The sequence below is a fragment of the Ictidomys tridecemlineatus genome, unplaced genomic scaffold (assembly GCF_052094955.1).
Source record: "Ictidomys tridecemlineatus isolate mIctTri1 unplaced genomic scaffold, mIctTri1.hap1 Scaffold_95, whole genome shotgun sequence".
NCBI classification, from domain to species: domain Eukaryota; kingdom Metazoa; phylum Chordata; class Mammalia; order Rodentia; family Sciuridae; genus Ictidomys; species Ictidomys tridecemlineatus.
The window spans coordinates 696,327-716,356 of NW_027526166.1; the positions used below are offsets into that span (position 1 = coordinate 696,327).

A 20,030-nucleotide genomic window follows, 5' to 3' on the forward strand; every position below is an offset into this window, starting at 1 on the left:
ATTTGGCTGACCGTAAGGTCTATGAAGTGGTTAAAACCTCCTTGGTTCCTTAGTTTTGAGTTTTCCTTGTGCTTAGTCCCACTTCCCTCCTTCACCAACTTGAGGTGAGGGCACACTGAGGGCGAGGTAGGCTCCTCTGAGGCTTTTGGCAGCAGGGAGAACACTTGGCTAGGCCATTTGTGCCCCGACTACCAGCTACAAGAAATCAAAGATTTCTCTCAGCTGTAGATGAAAACTCTTAGACACATAGGAAAACTTTATATTTCTATATAAATATCATGTGTGTGTGTGTGTATGTATATATATAGTTGTAGATGGAAACAATGCTTTTGTTTTTATGTGGTGCTGAGGATCAAACCCAGGGCCTCACACTAGGCAAGCACTCTACTACTGAGCCACTACCCCAGCCCCCATAGGGAAACTTTAGTTCAGCCTTAGAATGAAAATTAGGCATGACCCCAGTAGTGAGATTTTCTTGCTCAGTATATAAAGTGAGAGCATTAATAAAGTATATATTTGTATGATAGGTGCTGCTCTATAAATAAATCTGCTCTTTTTTGATTATTAGAACTGTACAGGAAGAAGTCATCTGTTTTGGCACAAACTATGGAAATATATCTAGGTAGCCAAGGAAAAACTGAATTGTTACTGAAGGATGTGTCACACAGAAAAGAAATAATTTTCAAAGCAGTGGCTAGAAACTATTTTCAAACATGAATCTAGGGAGTCCCTTGAGCTGTCTATGTGGGTGATGGGTGAGTAGTATTGGTTTGGTTCTTGCCGGGCTACTTATTTATTTATTTTCCCACAAAGACTCCTTCTTTCCTGTGAAATGAGAGTTGAAGGTGCAGCTCCATTTCGGTGTAGATTAAACAAAAAGTAGAATTCATTTATACTTACTATAACTTGTATAAATCTAGTGAAGAGAAACAGGTTTTCTTGCTAAGCTTCAGTATCATATAATTAATATAATACAATTATTTTCTTTAATCTTTTTTTAAAAACTACATGATTTAAGATATTTAAGAATTTAATTCATAAGAGATTGAAACTGGACATAGGAGAAAGACTAGAGAAGGATCAGCATTCTGCTACCTGGTTGAACACATCTCTAAAGTGGCAGCCTTAGAATACCATGTCCTGATAGAACTCCCTATTGAAAGCCAGCCAGCAGAGCCACTTCTTTATGCCCTACTCCTTACCTGAAGCACTGTGAATTGTCACCAGGGCCCTGAGTATGAACATAAGTGACTCCACAGGATTGCTACTCAGCCTGAGAGAAGGGAACTAGTGTCACTGGGCAATCCACACTCTGATTTAGAAACCCCAGGCTGTGGGTTTGGAATTGGCCAGATACCCTGGCTCAACCTTGAATAAATATTCCTGAGGCCTAAATAGGATAGGGAATTCAAAGCCCTATTTTTCCCAAGTTCTTCCATAACCAATCCATGGCTGCTTGTTGTGAGATTTAAGTGGAGAGGCCATGTTTTGGAGGGGAAACAAGGCGTCATTCTTTACTATAAATTAATTCTCCCATAGCAGTTCCCTTTTCTCTTAGAAGTGAAACCATTAGAGGGGCCAGATCAAACCCACTCTAGTCATTGACCAGGGCCAGCTTTATCACACACCCTGCCCAATGTAGTAACAACCTGTGTGAAATGACTTGAGAAATCTTAGGCAGTGCCCTCTCTCCACCCAGGTATCTCAAATGCAGCCTTCATCTTAAGCCAGGTCTTAAAGACTCAGGTAGGCTTTTATTCTTTTAGTATTTGGATTTCATCCCTTCTAAGAAAATGGACATCACAGTGGGAGGTAAATGACTTTTATGTTATTATAGTCACTTATGCCATGATATAAATTAGTTTAAGTTTCTTTGGTTTTGAAAGAAAGATAATTAGATGACAATGGGGAGAAGGTACAGAATTGGAACAATGGCGGGAAGCACAGTCATCACTCTTGTGGCTTGGCTTAGGACTCTGTGACTTCTTTCCCATTAGAACTTGCTTCTATGCTTTCAGGGAAACAGGGCATCCTATTTTCCATTTACTTCTCCCTTCTGTCAAACAAAGACTTGGAGGTCTTTTTACGGCTTTGACTCTTCCTTACCCCTTCTAGATGTAGTTCCGTTTCCTTTCCAAGATGAAAGCATGTCTTTGTCCCCTCCCAGAATAGTTCCAGGCAGCAGAACATAGTGAATCCTTCCAGATAAAGAGGATGCTGATAAAATGCCAGATTGTTATCAGAGAAGCAAAGTGAGGGGAGTCAAGTCCCTACCATTAATTACTTCATTACAGCTTTGTTTATATCCTGTTCATTTGGGGCATGTTTTTCTTGGACAGTTTCTTGTCTGTGTTCTGAACTGCAGTCTGAAGTTTGCAAAACTCCCAAAGGTCAGGAAATAGTGGGTTCCTTCTTTGCTTAATGGCAAGGAAGAGAAGATCAAAGTTTCTATCTTCATCTGGAAGGAAATAGACAAATGCTTGGTTTGGGCAGCCTATTCCTCACCTCAGTAGACAACTATACTGTGCTGATTGAGCTCTGGCTCTGAATATTGAGGAAGTTACCTGGAAATAGAATGGCATTTATCTCTGTGAAACCATGAGCATCAAGCAGTGATTGTATATCCAGACATTGAGGCTGGAGTCCAGTTGAATCTAAAGTAATACTACTTGGTAGTTTTAGTAAATATACTTGATGCCACTGAACTGTATTCCTAAAAATGGCTAAAATGGTTGACAAAGTTATGTTTCTTTACTAAACAAGTTCATATCTGACCTCATGTTGTTTTATTTGGTTTGGTCTGCAGCCCAACCCATCTTTGCTAACAAGACTATGGACATAATTCAACCCACCCTCTCAGCTCACTGGTGATGTGGGCTTCTGAAGACCAGAACATTGTGTTTTTCATAAGACAAAATCCTACAAGCACGTTATCTGGTAATATACCTGCAGTACGAATTTGAAGAATAAAAGAAAGAAAAAGCGAATAAGAGAATATACCTCATTCTAAATCATGAAACTTAGTTCTTATTAACTTCAAAAGCCCTCGCTCAGAGCTCCAATGTAAAGTGTCTTGTTTTTACCTTGTGTGCATGTCTCCTGGTTCATCGCTGTCATCAGTTGAAGTTAGCTGATAAAGTCAATTTGATTTTTGCAGGCGCTTGCTCATATTTAAATTTAGTATTTCCTTAGAAGAGGCTAGAAAAATGAGGGACTTAGGGAAAAGTTAAGGTAAATCTTGAAATATATAAAAGCTCACTTTGAGTGAAAACTAATTAAAAACAAGCCCTGGCCTTTTCATAGGCAAGAAAAAATTGGAATGGCGACAGGGGATGTATTCTTTAGGAAATAAAATCTTTGCCAGAAATAGCATGGGTGGTTAAAGGAGTCTGGTGTGAAAGTTGCATCGTTTAAAAAATAATATATCTTTACTTTCTTCCTGACTAATGGTTTTGTCAGAATAACTGTTTAGATAATAAATGAAGTACTTTGAAGTGCATAGGGGAATGAACATTTCTGTGCCTTGTACTAACTGGTGATACAGATTATAAACTAAATGATGCCAAACTTCATCAGTTTATCCCAGATCTGCACACTAGCAAGCTTAGTCAAAGCCGTAGAAATCTACTGAGGAAATCATGAAAATGAATGGAATTGATCCAGAATGTTTTAATTTTCTTCCGAAATGTTATATTTATTAGACCTCAACACCCAAAAGTTAAAACAGTATTGAATTTCACACATAGCACTTTATTTGTAATCTTAGGTTAAAGGTTATGGCTTTGGCATGACTGAAGAATAATGACTCATACATTTTACACTGACTTTATTTTATTTCTGATAGGCATAAAGGAGAGCTAGGGAGTAAGATGATAGTGCATTAAGGCTGAATTTATTAGTTGATTGGACACAAATGGAAATACAGAATGTCACTTAATGATTTTTTTGTTTCTGTTGATATTTGTATGTATACTTTGGGTGAAGACTGTGAAATGCTAACTTATACTTAAAATGTAATATAAAATATCTCTTGACTATTAAAATTAGGAGTGAGAATTAACAGTGATTTTTTTCTAATAAATGTCTCAAACTATACATAGCTAAAATCTTATCATGTGGACATTTTGGAGAATGTGACCAGTACTCTGCATTTAAATGTGCCCCATCTTAAAATATAGTCATCATGAAATTAATACATTAAGGCATGGTCACAATCCAGGAAAAGACTTGAAGGTAATATGAGTCTCCCCAGAATTAGTAACCTAATTAAATGCTAGATAGCTTCAGCTTTACAATAATGTACCATGCTTCTGAACAAAGATAACACCACCACTGAAACTGTATACTTGTAACACTAGTACATTTTTAATTAGTGGCAGGGTACATGTGTGTGCTCATTTTTGTTTCATCTTTGGACTTTGCACAGCTGGTTCCATTGTGCATTCATTTGGACTATATCCAGTGAGGACAGTCACTGATTTGGCTTGGTTTTTTCAGAATTTGGGATGATTCAAACTGGTTTGAATCAAAGTTACCTTTTTGCTATGGAAAAGGCAACTTTGGGGGGTATTTAAATATAAAACTGGTTTAATCTACTCAAGAAGAAGAGAAAATCTGTTTTACCTTAATAGCTCACATGGAAAATTGTACCACCAAATGCAGATGAGTTTATTGAAGACGGTCCATCAGATTTGGCATCTCTTGGTTGAATAATTTGAGTTGTATGTACACTTAAAAGTAATACAGCTGAATTTCTTTTAATATATATTATTGCTCAATTCTTTGGTAAAAATGCCTTAGAATTGGAGTGCATCAGTTTCATTATTAGTGTAGGCTTTTTTTCTTTCTTTCTTTCTTTAGTTGTACATAATACCTTTATTTTATTTATTTATTTTTGTGTGGTGCTAAGGATCGAAACCAGGGCCTCACATGTACTAGGCGGGCGCTCTACCGCTAAGCCACAACCCCAGTTCCTAGTGTAGGCTTTTGAGTTAGAAGCACCTGACTTTGAATCCAGCTTGTTCACTCACTTCCTTTATGAGCTTGGGCAAGTTACTTAATCTCTCTGAGATTGTCTAGAAGAGAGCATGTGGAAGCTTCAGAACATTGTCCTAAAAACATTTTTGGTTTTTAGTTCTTATGTGATTATTAGGACTTAAGTATTTATTGATTTGATTTTTTAAGAGAGCACAAGGAAAAGTTAATTCTGGTTGGAAAAGTTTAAAAGAAATAACTGGACTTGTTTAATCTGAGGGAGAGAAGACAGGATGTTCCAGAGATAGGGCTAGAGGAAGAGAAGAGAAAAGAAGACAGGATTATACCTCAACTTTTCTAGTGGATATGATAGGATTTTCTTTAAGAACAGTTTCAGTGAGGTCTGACATAAACTGCACATATTTAAAATGTATAGTTTGATAAGTTTATATACAACCTAAAACCATCACCATCGTCAAGATAGTGAACATATCCTTCACCCTTTGTAGTCCTTACACAGCCACTCCATTGCTGGCATTGGCTGTTCCGGGTTCTGTCACTCTAAGTTAATTTGCACTTCTTTGTATTTCATGTAAATTAAATCATACAGTACGCGTTCTATTTTGTCTGACTTTTTCACTCAGCCTAATTATTTTGAGATTCAGCCATTTGTTACATGTACCCATGAATTTTTTTTTTTATCATCAAATAGAATTCCATCATATTGATCTACCATATATTTATTTATGTATGCAACTGTTTATTTATGTACTCAACCATTTTAGACATTTATCTTGTATCCAATTTGGGACCATTATAAATGAGTTGCTATGAAGATTTCATGTACAAGTCATATTCTAGACGTGCTTTCATTTCTCTAGAGTAAATATACAGAAGTAGAATGGGTGAACTATATGGTTGGTGTATGTTTAACTTTTTAAGAAATTGAACAATTTGTTTTCCAAGGTGATTGTATTATTTTACATTCCCACCAACAGAGTATGAGAGTTCCAGTTGTTCTATGTCCTAGCCAACACTTCGTGTGCTCGATGTTTTTCATTTTAGCCTTTCTAGTGAGTATGTAGTTATGTCTACTTGGGGTATTAATTTGAACTTCCCAAACAACTGAGGATCTTGAGCATCTTTTACATGTGTTTATGTGCCATCCATATATCTTCTTTGTTGAAGTGTCTGTTCAGAGCTTTGACCCATTTTTTTTTAAAGAGAGAGTGAGAGACGAGAGAGAGAGAGAGAGAATTTTTACTATTTATTTTTCAGTTCTCGGTGGACACAACATCTTTGTTGGTATGTGGTGCTGAGGATTGAACCCGGGCCGCACGCATGCCAGGTGAGCATGCTACCGCTTGAGCCACATCCCCAGCCCCTGACCCATTTTTTTTAACTGGGTTGTTTGTTTTGTTATTTCGAGTGTATTCTAGGACCAAGTCTTTTAGGCTTAGATTCATTTATTTCTCTGGCATGTAGAACCAGAAAAACAAAATTAAATTATAGCAAGAAGGAGTCTACTTACACAGAAGGAAGTACTTTTTGACTGTGGCAGTCTAAACATGGGCATGGGTCAACCAAAGGAGGATGTAAAACTTTCCCTGGACTTATTTTAAAAAGGGCTGGCTGTCGTCTATTTGGGATACTGTAGGCATGCAGAAGTATGACTCAGTTTACCTAACTGAAGTTTTCATTTGAGAGAAGATATCTTTCCTGGGATGGGTCTCTTGCTAACATCTTAGTATCCCTTGCTCTTTTGTGCTATTTTTTCCAGGCAAAAAAAAGTGAAATTTCTTGGGATTTTTCAAGACTTTTCCTGTACTTTATGATTTTTAAAAAGTCATTCTTTCTGATTTTAGCTTGAAGTGTTGCTATGAAATATGAGGAAGGTCATTCGGGGCATTAATTAACTTCAGCAAAAACAATTGCAATCTCTACAGAGCAATCATATTAAAAGAAATGCTCAAATTTCTCTCATCCAGCAGTAGCACCAATCATTGTTTTTGCTGATGGTATTGGACAGATTAATTCAACTCTCTGTAGAGGTAAAATAATTAACTAGATTCTAGAGAGGAGGTTTTCTGTGATTAAAGGACTTGGGTTGTTGTGGCCCTTGGATGGGAAGAGTCAGGGGTGCTTTAATGACAGGATTTCAGTAGAGCTAATGAAAGGTTTTCCTGTATGTAGAAAACACTGGTCATTTGTTCTCCAACTCCACAGATTGCCCAAACTGGAGGATGTTGGCTCCAACTATAAGGAGATTGAGTATGGTTAGTGTTAGGCATAAAATTTTTATTATCAACATCAATATTATTATGAGATTAAGCAATGGAACAAGTCAAGAGAGACCATGAAGATATGTGAGAATAATAAAAAAAAAAGATAGCCATCTGTCTGGACTGTTTAAATGCCCATTGATTTATAGGATCTTGTTATTGACGGAAACTGTAGAGATCACTTCTCCTAAAATAACCTTTTACAGAAGGGAATATGAGAGGACATTATGTAACTTGCCTCTGGCTACATTGTTAGATACTAATATTTTAATTTTAGGATGTTGCAAAAGTAATCTCACTTAAAAGAGACACAAAGGAAACCATGTGTTTCTGCTTCATGAAAAGGTTTCACATGACCAAAATAGTCCCTTAAAGCTGATGACTTATTATTTTTTCCTAAGCCCATGAAGATTCTGACCTATGTTTATCTTTGCTTGTCATTAAAAATATTAAAGATTTTTATTCAGGCATTTTGAACTTCTCTCTAAATAAATATGATACTTCAAGTGACTGAAGGGTAATTTGACCTGAAGTGATCAATGATGATAGAGGACAGCAGGGGACATTGCCAAATCCTTTGTGGAACCTAGCCCAGTATGATATGGGTTCTATATTTTGAAGAAAGATTACAATTTGGTGGATGCCTTTGGCTCAAAGTCCTGTGACTGATTTGCCTTTTAAAAGGTAGTACTTTATAAAGCTGTAAGACTTTGTTTTGTTAAAGACTAATTGGATTGTTAGAAAACATATTTAGGCTGTCAATTCATTGTGAATGGGGTCTGCAAATACGAATTCTAACCATTGGAATTAGTGGGCTAAATTGCTTGTAAAGGATTCCACATCCACAGTCATGACAGAAAGAAATCAGTATAAGGCCTTTTATTTGGTTGTAGTTATGTTTTATTTGGACTCATCATTTTGTACATGTTCCCACTAAAGTGAAAAACCAACAAATATTTATATAATGTTGTGTACTTGTTGTATAGGGTTTATCTGAGTATAAAAGTGGGATAAAATACTTAAAAGTATCACCCCATGATAACCAATGGATTTATTTTCAAAATTGCATTTGTTGTTGTCTAGGCAAAAAATGATGAAAAATTTAAATGAAACATAATTTTCATACTTCATCTCTGTTTTGATAAGAATAAGTAATAAGGGATTAATATACAGAAATCATGCATCCTTTCATTTATTTAAGAAATATTTGACACAGTGGGCATCATGCTAAGCACATGCCTATAATCTCAGGATCTCTGGAGGTTGAGGTGGGAAGTTCACAAGTACGAGGCCAACCTGGGCTATTTGGTGAGATCTTGTCTCAAAATATAAAGTAAAAAGGAGCAGGGAAGTAGCTCAGAGGTAAGACATACCTGGGTTCAATCTCCCTTACTGCAAAACAACAATAACAACACAACAAAACGTGTTGGGGATGCAGCTCAGTGGTAGAGTGCCCCTGGGTTCAATTCCCAATTCTGCACAAAGAAAAAGGAAGAAGAAGGAGGAGAAGGAATATTAGTAATTCTGATTTTCTGTGTGTGGGGTGGGTACTGGGGGTTGAAACCAGAGCCTTGGCATACTAGGCAAGTGCTCTTCCACTGAGCTTGAGACAGGTTTCTCTATGTTCCCTCAGCTGCTCTTGAATTTGCTATCCTCCTGCATAATTCTCCTGAATAGATAGGATTACAGGTATGTTTCACTATACCTGGTTGTAATTCTGTTTTGTGGCTTTTTATCCAGCCCCCATACTGGGGATTAAACCCATGGCCTTGCACATACTAGGCAAGTGCTCTACCTCCTGAGCTACACCCCCAGCCCCTGGCTGTAATTCTAAATAATTAAAACACATTCTTCCAAAAGCTTTTAAAAATAACTACCACACTGTAAACCTTTCCCTTTCTTTGGTGGAAAAATTCCCTTACTTTATTTTCTTGCACTAAAAGGAATGGCATGAATGCTAGCAGCCATTATCTCTGTGACCTTGTGTCCTTGCCACATTATGTGGCTGAGTGCTGTGCCCAGTTCTTGCTACATTATGTATAACCATAGAAATGTGAAGTTGTGTTGCAATTGTGTACAATGAATCCAAATGCATTCTTCTGTCATATATATCCAATTAAAATAAATTAATTAATTTTTAAAAAAGAGAGAGATATATCAAGGTGATGGAAACCACTCCCCAGCTCCTGGCAGCTCCCATTTTCATAGCCTAGAATTTATATTCTGTGGCAGATCAGCCTGGACAAAAGCCTTGGTAACTGAGAGCCAGAGTCAAGGTGGCCTCAAAATCATGCATCTGCTAAGGCCCAGGCTGCTGTTTAGCTTGTCCCAATTGGTCATGCACTGAAGTTTTAAAATATTCTATCATGGCTTATTATTGTCAGCATAAAATGTCACTGCCATAAAAGTATACTTTAGAAAGGTTTTAACATGATGAAGAGTCTTAATTTTTAAAGAGCAGTATTACTTTTGAGCTACTTGGTAGGTCCAGAGATGTTACACTAAACATTCTACCTCAAAAGCATAATAGGTTTTTTTTGTTTTGTTTTGTTTTTTAATATTTATTTTTTTAGGTGTAGATGGACACAACACAATGCCTTTATTTTTATGTGGTGCTGGAGATCGAACCCAGGTCCCGCCTGTGCTAAGCAAGCGCTCTACCACTGAGACACAATCCCAGCCCCAAAAGCATAATAATTTTTGCTTTATTTTGTTTGTTAGATCTAGAAGGCTTTCCACCCAGACTTTTGGAGATGTACAGTTTTTAGCTCAGTACTCTCTACTGTTCTTACTTTCCCCTTAATACCCAAATGAAGGACTTTAGAAAATCAAACTTGAAAAGTTCTGAACCCACTGCTTTTCTAAGAAATATATTTAAATAAAGAAATTCATGAGCTGTGCAGAGTGCACAATTACAGTAAATGCAACTTTTTTGAGTTACAGGAAAGGAGCAATTAGTTCAGGTGGTGGTAGATCTTTTGATGACTTGAAAATGGGTCTAGGAAGGACAAGTAGAGAATCTGGCAACCTTGACCATTGCTGTATTCTCCAAGAATGCAGAGAATGGTTTTAGGGATGCCTGGAATTGCAACATGGTTAATAGTACCAAAACACAGAGAATGACTGCCTATTCACATTCACTAGATACAAACTTATTTTTTTTAGTATTTCTCTTTTTTATACATGTATATGTATATACACATGCTTTTAAAAGCACATGCTTTCCTCAATACAAGATTTAAACCACATGAAAAAGAAGTCTGGTGGAATATCACCAGAATCAACAGAAAATAGATTTGGACTCTGAACCCAGAGAATAGTCAGTAGGTGCCAAAGAAACCCCAGCTTCCTGCCCCTTGTTGCAGCTCATTTGGTGAGGAGGGAGAAGGGTAGGTGTAGTAAGCATGAAGAGCCTCTTTGGTACGGGCAGGGCTGTTTCCTGGACAGTTGTTGAGACAGAACACTGGAGAAAAATAGAGAGAGTGTATATATGTTAATGGAGGTTTTAAGTTTTCACATTATTCCACTTACTAGATTTGATAATAGCTACCACTTTTTGATCACTGTCTGATAGGCATTGTGTTTTACATGCTTTATCTCATTTAATTTTTACAAGGCCCTATGTGGTATATGAAGAATTTAGAAAGTTTACTCGCTTGTACAGGGTCACACAGTAGTAAGTGGTAGGACTTGGATTTAAACTTAGGTCTGCTGGATTCCAGAACATGTTCTTGACTCCTGTTCTGTGTGCTCTATGAAGATCCTGTTTCTGCTCTCAAGATCATTTCATTCTAGTAGACATGATGGCCCGAGGGATACTGTGGGAAAGGTAGATGAGTCCTCCCCTGCTCTGAAAGCCAACTGTTCAAGTGCAGTACCTGCACAGTGATTGACTCTGAGGTCATTCCTTAGCAGAGTTCAGATGAGATGTTTCCCAAGGATGCAAGGGTGAAAGGACATTCATTGCAAGTGTTCAGGGAATTACAGATTAAACGGTAGTTGGCTTGACAAAATAAATATAGGAAGAAAGTTTTTTTAAAAAACAAACAAAAACCAAAATGAGCAGTATGACCAGGAGGCTGCTTAGTCTTACCCTACCTTCAGCAAAAGGGTCATCCCAATTGTGGGTTGCCAGTGCGTGACCATTTCCCAAAACCAGGCAGCCATACCATATGAGAAATATTAATGGTCAGGCATTCTTGAATTCCCTCAGTAGGTATCGTGAGGGTAGTCAGACACAGCTTATTTGAACTCAGCTCAGCTCCCAAAGTGCTAACTTTGATTAAGTCGGGGCTCCTGTCCATCATCATTTGAACTTTGGGGACCTCTACTATATAGAGAGTATAGCCTAAAAATCAAAGCTCAGCACTGGAGGTAGGGTCTTGGATTAAGGAGGAACCAGGGGAGCATTAATAATTATGTTAGTGAGGAAGAGTCGAAGAGGATATTGGCTAGAGCCTGAAACCAACTAAGACTTTCAAAGACTGAGGTTGCTGTGGGTACTTAGCGGATCTCCCTATAGGTTGGGTGGGCAGAAACACTTTTGGTGCTCTGCAGCCACTTAACCTTTGAATTCTTTAGGAAAGGAACAATTCAAAGGGTGAATGTACAAGGGGAAACACCTTATAAGTACTCCGCTGCGCCCTGTGAAAGGGGAAATTAGAATGGTCTCGGCAGAATAGTTCTCCTGTGCTCAGAATACTGCATTCTAAACTTGCCTGGTATCTGAAGTGTTAGGTACAAAGGTTGGAAGGATGATATATACCTTGGTACTCTCTCCTCCAGAAAGCCATTCCAACTCTCTCTCCCACTTCCCTTTGTTATCCTTCTCCATAGCATGTGTGTCTCTGTGGGTACCACAGATTTGTGACCAGCATGTATTCCCTGAGCTAGTGGTTCCCCGTGAGCAGTGTCCTAATTCCATTTTTATATCACATGAAATAGAGCACACACCTGACTGCCACACTGTGTGGCCATCCAGTGTGTGCCAAAGAATCTGGGGATTCTTGACCTGGATAAACTATATGGGAAAGTGTGTGTGTGTGTGTGTGTGTGTGTGTGTGTGTGTGTGTGTGTACATATACATGTTCATAAGTCTCGCTTTTGAGGAAGTCCATAGTTTATATTAGGCTCCAGTGTGTTTTCATAATCCTGAAAATGTTTATAAAAAACTGAACTAATTTGGAGATTTTCCATATTCTTGTAAATGAATGTGTGTGTATGTGTTTGGGAAGGTGGATTGAACTCAGGGGCACTCGACCACTGAGTCACATCCCCAGCCCTATTTTGTATTTTATTTAGAGACAGGGTCTCACTGAGTTGCTTAGTCCTTTGCTGTTGCTGAGGCTGGCTTTGAACTTGGATCCTCCTGCCTCAGCCTCCCAAGCTGCTGGGATTATAGATGAGTGCCACTGCCCCTGGCATGAGCGTGTGTTTTTATATCTGGTAGATACTTTTATGCTTCCTTAAATTCCTGTTGTGAGCAACAGCTTGGGGTAGCCAAAGAACTCTCCCTTGGAGCCATGGATCACAATTCTGTCCTGGGCACTGCTGCTTACACATCCTGGCAGGGGGTCTACCTAACCTTCCTGAGTTTTATCTTATTTTTCACCTGTTAATTCCCTCTTGTCCTACAGGAATGTTGCATTGTAAAGAGATTACAGGTATACAGGCATCTCATAAAATGCCAAGAACTATACAATTGCAGAATACAAGTATTGTAATTAAAAATACATCATTTTTCTTGTCACACAATGCCAGGATAACAAATATGTGATTAAAATGAACATTGGGCCAGGTGTGGTTGCACAGGCCTGTGTTCCCAGCTAGAGGCAAGAGGATCACTTGAGCCCAGAAGGTCAAGGCCAAACTGGGCAACATAGCAAAACCACATCTTAAATAAATACATAAAGTGAACATGGAATGAATTTATTGGAGTGAGAGACTAGAAGTTGAAAGGCATTAGTATCTGCATGTCTTGTAGGCTTTGTAGATGCCCAGAACGGTCTTAGAGTACACACAGGGCTATTGAGGAAATGATTTTCAGACAATGATAAAAGTTTGTAAGACCTTCAAGACCTCAATTTGTTTGCTTTACTTTACAGAAGAAGTGGAGTCTGGGAGATGGAGGGTATTCTTTTTTTCAGAAAGGCTGTAGATGGGCAGGGGATATAGCTCAGTGGTACTTGCCTGGCAGGTGTGAGGTCCTGAGTTCAACCCCCAGCAGTGCAGCACAAACAGAGGCTGGAAACTCTTCCTCATCATTGTTAATAGAGGACAAAGAAAGAACCTGTTAGTCTTCATGTCATCAGTTTATTATCATATCTTTTTAAAACAGTGTAGAATTACCCCATGATTTTAAATCTCTCTTTGGGGCTACCTAGAGGCCAGCAGTTCAGCAGTGTGAGCACTTGGCAAGCCATGGGCACAGTGCATCGAAACAACTTTGTGTTTCCAAAGCACCTTCTTGGAGCGCTTCCTGGAGAGCACATCAAAGGGCTGGATGTAGATTACTGCACGCCTCTCAACTGGACTGAGACTCAGAGGTTACTGGGACTTGCCAACTCAAAAAACTCAGTGTCCAAAGCAGAGTGAAAACCCAGATGTTCCAATTTTTTATCCTGGTAGTCACTAGGTTCTAAATTTTCTCACTACTCCAGCTCCCTCCTCTCAATAGCTTGCAAAATGGTAACCTGGAAATGTGTTTTTGCTTAGTGTATATATATATGTATATATGTAAATCCAACTATCATCTAACCTTCCATTTAAACAATTTGTACTAGAAGGAAATTTGAAATTACATTTAATCATTGCTTTATAATTAATGTCATTTAATTAAATATTACTTTAAAAAATGGCTTCTTTCTTCTTTGGCAATTACATTACCTTTTGAGCAGTTCTGTTTTGCTTTTTAACCTGGTTATGGGGTTTAGAGAGTACCCTAGTATAGGGTATCTGAAAGCAGAAAGTTCTGGCACTTTTCCCACTTTCCATTCTTTCTCCTGTATGGATGCCAGATTCCTTTGGGAAATCATCATTTGCAAAAGGTCAGGAGCAAAAGGAGGGGCATTCTTGAGTGTAGGGTTACTGCTAATTGGAAACTAAACATCTTTAACCATGTCAGAGTTATTTGTATTTGAAAGGAAACATTTATATATAAGAGCCTTTTCGGTAACATAAAACACACTATAACACAGAGTGTGTGCATTGGAGGGGTGGCGATGGGGTGGGGAAGGACAGCCAGGGAAGCTTCTGACAAATGACTGTGCTGTGCTGAGTGAGGTCACTTGCTAATTAAATCTCAAAGCATTTTCAAAGTATTTTCTTTTCTTTGTCAAATGAAGTTTTCTTCCCTCATATGCCAAAGCAAACATTTTACTGTGTTTGCCATTTACAAATGAAACATTTCACCATTTTAATGGAAAAATAAGGAGAAAATGGGTGTGTGTTCAGAACCTAGTCAAAGACCAGTGGGAACTCTCTAGTTTCCTTATAGAACCTTAGCTCTCAGCGTCTTCCCATGGTATGATGTGAGACTGGTTCTTCCCTTCCCTGAAACTGTGTGCCCATGGGCTTCCTGATACACCTACCCTTTCAGGAAAAAAAATCAAACTGTTTTCCACCTGTGCCTTTTTCTCCTTTCTTCCTAGTTTCTTCTTAGAATAAAATTTCTTGAGAATTCCTTTGAAGAAAGTCGAGAATCTACCCCTTTCCCCCCGTAGAGTCTAACACCTTCTGTTTTTTCCCACCCTTGCCCTTGGCATCTAAGACATTTCTGTAATTTTTTTTAAAAATTGGATGAAAGATCACAAAGTCGAGAGAACTTACTTAAGCTAGGACCTATCATATTGTATGAGCTACAACTGAAGCCCCCAGACCTCTTATTTTTGGAGCTGTTTTCTGAAAGAACTTGTGTCCTTATTCACAGACTGTTTGAAGCAAAATCCAATCAAGGTTTTCAAACAAATATTAAATGTCTTCATGCAATTAACTTAAGCATCCTTTTCTTCTGCTTACCTCTCATTCTGTTATATTTGATAATTAAATTTTCCCAGTTCACGCAATGAAAGGTGAGGTAGCACTTTTGACCACTGTTGGGTGGTCAAAACCTGAAGTTTGGGGCAGAAATTTCAGTTTGAAGGATGAAACCAGTCAGTTGGACTGATTTCAGATTTTCAGTAGGACCCAGTCCTGCCTTGTGTGTTTTCTAGTTCCTTATTTGTGTGTTGCTGATCATGCTCCTTTTTTTTATGGTTTTCAGGTGGAGTTGGCATGAACTTAAAAGCAGCAGATACTGTTATTTTTTCTGACAGTGATTTTAATCCTCAAAATGACTTGCGGGCAGCTGCCAGAGCTCACTGAATTGGCCAGAACAAGTGAGTGAGTTAGTCATTGGCAACTTTCTGCTCTGTTGGCTTGCAGCTGTGGATTGGGGAGGAAGGTAGACCGTGTAGTGCTGACAACAGTGCCACGTTGGAGTTAGAGTCCACTGGGTTTGAACCCCGTTGTGCTGCTGGCTTGTAGAGTCATGTTGGGGGATCAGTGGTCCCATGATCAGTTCAGACTCACTTTGTTGAAAAGAACAGTTAAATTCCAAAATGATTAGAAGAAACTTAGAATTTATTTAGTTCATGTTTCTCACGTTAGATCCTAATTCAGTTTAAAAATGAAGTTAAAGCCAGTGGGTGCACATGCCTGTAATCATTATCAGCATGGGAGACTCAAGCAGGAAGATCAAGTTTAAAGCCAACCTTGCAACTTACCTAAACCCTGTCTCAAAACTTTTTTTTTTAAGGCTAGGATTATAACTTCATGGTAAAGCTCTCCTGGGTTGGGTTCCCAGTATCACAAAGAGGAAACAAAGTTGTGTTCAGCTACCCTTTGACTTGAGGTAACATTCCTGCCAGGGGTTATCCTGGCTACAGATGAAGGCCCAATAGTGGTCACTTCATCTTCCTTCCTCTTCCTCTTTTGGGGAAAAGTTCAGGAAGAAGTTGAGGCCAGATTTCTCTAACAAATGCTCAGGTCCCAATGAGCAGTGTCCTTTTCATTGTTCCCTGAATGTGGCATTTGGTTTTGCTTCCTTTTGGGTGTATTTTCCTGGCATGCTTTTTTCCCCAGCTTTGCAGACTTCTAACACTGCTCTCATTTGACTCCCGTACAGGGCTGTGAAAGTGATCCGGCTGATTGGCCGAGACACTGTGGAAGAAATAGTTTATAGGAAAGCAGCCTCCAAACTGCAGCTCACCAACACGATCATAGAAAGAGACCATTTTACTCTGAGAGCCCAGAAACCTTTGGCTGATCCTGACCTCCAGGTAAAATGTGTTCCTTTTAGAGTCTCATGATTTATAACCAGTACTATCTTTGGATGAGAATGCAAATAAAAAGGACCAGCATTAACCACCCATTGTTGCAAATTACACATTTTTTTCATTGGCCTAATTCTTACCCTCTCAGTACCTAACTACATGCGAGGTGCCATACAAGCTAAAAATGAGGGTGGCATTTAAAGGCAGAGAAAATAGAATAAAGAGAATGAGCTTTGAACCATCTAACTTGGATTGAAATTCACATCTTATCCCTTATTGGATGTATGACTTTGAGCATGTAACTGAACATCAAGGATCTAATCTCTTTATGGCTTCTAAAGATGAGTGTGCCACGAGTTACCTCAGAGAGAATTTGTTTAAGTTCTTTTTTTTTCTTCCTTTTTTTTAAATCAGTGATGATTAGTTCCATAGCTCCTCCTTAATCCCAGACGCTTTGAGTAGTGACTTACAGTACTCATTCCATACTCAGAGATGAGTGAACAAGATTAGGAATTCAAAATTATGCCATAGGATATAGGGATGAAAGCACTAGAGTTAATTTGTTGAAGAAGGAAAAATTAGATGGGAGTCAAATGCTGGCTTAGAATATCCTAGAGAGCTCTCTTTTGGTAGGAGGTTTAGAGTTATTCCTTAGCAGCAGCCTTTGAGATAAAATTGAACCTATATTATAATATACCCCAAGTCCTTCTGAGGGATTAGATGCAGAGAGATCAACCCCCTAGTATCTAGTATGATTCAAGCATGAAGAGAGTACTAAATGTCTGAGAAAAGGGAGTAGCTGTGGGAAAGTCTGCTGTAGGAAACTGCAGAGAAATGACAGGAGTTGGCTATTGTTTTGAGGCAGGCAGTGAGAGAGAGCAAGTTCCAAGATGGCTTTAAGCCTTTAAGCCTGAAAGATGAGAGTAGAAAGTAGGAAGACAGGGATAGAAATTAGAAAGATGAAGATAATGTAGGCTTTAGTCAACAGAATTTGTAGTAAAAATCAATATACATTATTGTTAGAGGGAGACTCAGAAAAGAAAGGAATTAGAAAAATTTGCAAGAAAAAACAAGCTTTAAAAGGATCAGCTTATCAAACAAAAAATTCAAGAGGTATATGAAAGGGAAAAAATTACACAGTATTACAAGCAGAATCATCAAATTTGCAACTAGCCCAAGCATGAGTTTAAAAATGGCAGTTTTCTCACATCTGTATCTTTACACATCATCAGCATTGCAGACAGGGAAGGTGCTGTTTTTGTTAGGGAGTCACTCACCTGCAGGAAAGGGTCACAGATTTGGGGGTACTAGAACCCGAAAGAAGAACCCTAGGTTTTGTTTGTTTGCTTGACTTTAGTTTATCTTAGAGAGTAACTGGAGTCTTTGGCCTGTTGTGTTTTGAGTCTTCTGCATGCTCATCTGTCATGGTGGCCGGGCAGGCTGTGCATTTTATTTTCACACTATTGAAGAGGCAATTTCAAATGGCAGGTGAAAGCTTGAGAGAGAGGTGCGTGTACACTGTAGGTGTCTAAATATACTTCTTCACAGGACCTTGGGAGAGGAGCTCATCATGGGCTGTTGTGAAGGCACAGGCATCAGGAGTTAGAGGAGATGCTTCCCCAGTGGAAGGGAGCTCCAGGCATTCAGTCAGGGGTTTCCCTGTGGCATTGGCTGCTAGCACATCATTGTGAAATGCACAGGCAAAAACTCTGCCATGGGACCAGATCCTGGGGCCAGAACAAACTATGGGCTGGTGGAGAGGACCTCGGTGGGACTTCCTGCCCAAGCCATGGCAAGAAATCACACTCTGGTTCTGTCTTGATTCTTTCCTCCCCACCAGACTGTGAGTTATTTATGGTTGCCAGGAACAAGGGTGATAACTCACTGCCTTGTCTCAAAATACAGCAGGATTCTTTTAAGTTATTAAATTAAGATTCTTTTAAGTTATTAAAAGAATCTAATAGTAAAAGACGTGGTTCTGGTTTGATAAATCTAAGCAGTATAGAGCAGTGAAGTCCTGAAAAAGGAAAGCAGGTTCCTTGTTTTAGAAGGAGAACACAACAGAAACAGAGAACAGATAAAGATGCGGTGAACACTTATTGAATGCGTACTGTGTGCTAAGCATTGTGTGACGTGCACTTTTTCCAGTTGTTTTAGAAGAAGAATAACAAAAAAAAATGAGATAGACGTTGTCTTTACCTCCATCTTAAGAAATTTTCCAAACATCAGATTCATGGCTCTAATCCGAGCACTCTTTAACTTCCAACTACATGCTCTTAGTTACTATAATAAAGTGGTTTTCATTTAAAAAATGTGTAGTTCCTTAAAGACATGTTGTGAGTGAGCAGTAGCGAGGGAAGCCAGGAGACATAGTCCAAGGAGTGGAAGAGGGAAGGGTCCCAGTATGGACTGAGCCTCATCATAAATACTTGGCTTTCTTCTGTTTTGGGTACTAAATGCCAAAGCCATTTGGCTTGGTTATATATATGTACACCAAAGTTAAATATAAATATAACAGGTATGGTTTTGCTTAGTTTTTGTCATAGTTTTCATCTCGGGTATTTTCAAGCTAAAGTTTCCAAGTTACAGAATAGGCAATCTAGAGATAATTAACCAAATCTAAAAGGGCAAAATGAAAATGAAGTCCCATGATGTGGATCCCAATTGGTTCAGAATTCCTAAGAGATAGTACTTAGGGAGGTGGAGAGTTGCAAGTAGCAAATGAAAGCCAGGTAACACTATCTAAGATTCTGGTTCCTGTAGCCATAGGAAGTAGGCTGAGTATATCCCCTAGGGGGAGCAAGAGGGCAGGATGGGGAGTGCCGCAGGATTATCCAGGGAGATTGAAATTGAGAAAGGGCTTTTGGGTCTGGTGATCAGGGTGGTTATGGTTTTGCCAAAGTGGGTCTCATAAACCACTGTAGTATCAAAGCAGCTTGGCAAGGACAGGTGGCAGCTCATGGTGAGATGAGGTATTCAGTGGCACCTTCTCTTTATAAGAGTTTGGCAGTGGGAGAGGTAAGAAGGTAGCCAACAGGTTCTCTGAGTTCTCTCAGGACTGCTGGAAGTGCCTGTAAAAAATGCTGGTGAGAAGTGCTATAGAAGATGCTGGAATCATTTTATCTGCCCCCACTCCTCAAAAAAATTGGAGGCCCAAATTTTTTTTGGTATTGTAAATAATTGTCAAAGTCAACATCTCTGATCATCATTTATCACCTCTCTGCTTATTCCTCATCCAACTTCAAAACAGCCTGGCAGGTGTCATTTGTGATGGAAGAGAAGAAAGTCCATCAGGGAAAGAATTACCTGGTATCATTTAGACACTTAGCAAGTCACACATCCTCATCTGTGTTTTCATGAGAACTAACTGGGTCTCTCGTTTTCTTCATTCAAGTTGAGTGACATACTGAAATTTGGCTTGGATAAACTGCTGTCCTCTGAGGGGAGCACCCTGGAGGAGGTA

The 20,030-nt window shown here is 38.9% G+C and overlaps 1 protein-coding gene across 2 annotated transcripts in view; it reads left to right on the plus strand.

Moving 5' to 3' along the window:
- LOC144374913 (tRNA (32-2'-O)-methyltransferase regulator THADA-like) overlaps positions 1-4,583 on the plus strand; it is a 74,442-nt gene extending 69,859 nt beyond the window's left edge. Inside the window, exon 7 of one of the 2 annotated variants that reach the window (XM_078037651.1) lies at positions 2,807-4,583. In XM_078037651.1, coding sequence (XP_077893777.1) covers positions 2,807-2,825 — 19 coding nt within the window. In that variant the 3' untranslated portion in view covers positions 2,826-4,583. Of the gene's footprint in view, positions 1-568; positions 707-2,806 lie in introns of those variants that run through there. The other variant, XM_078037650.1, reaches the window with a different exon arrangement.
- Positions 4,584-20,030: the final 15,447 nt, after the last annotated feature.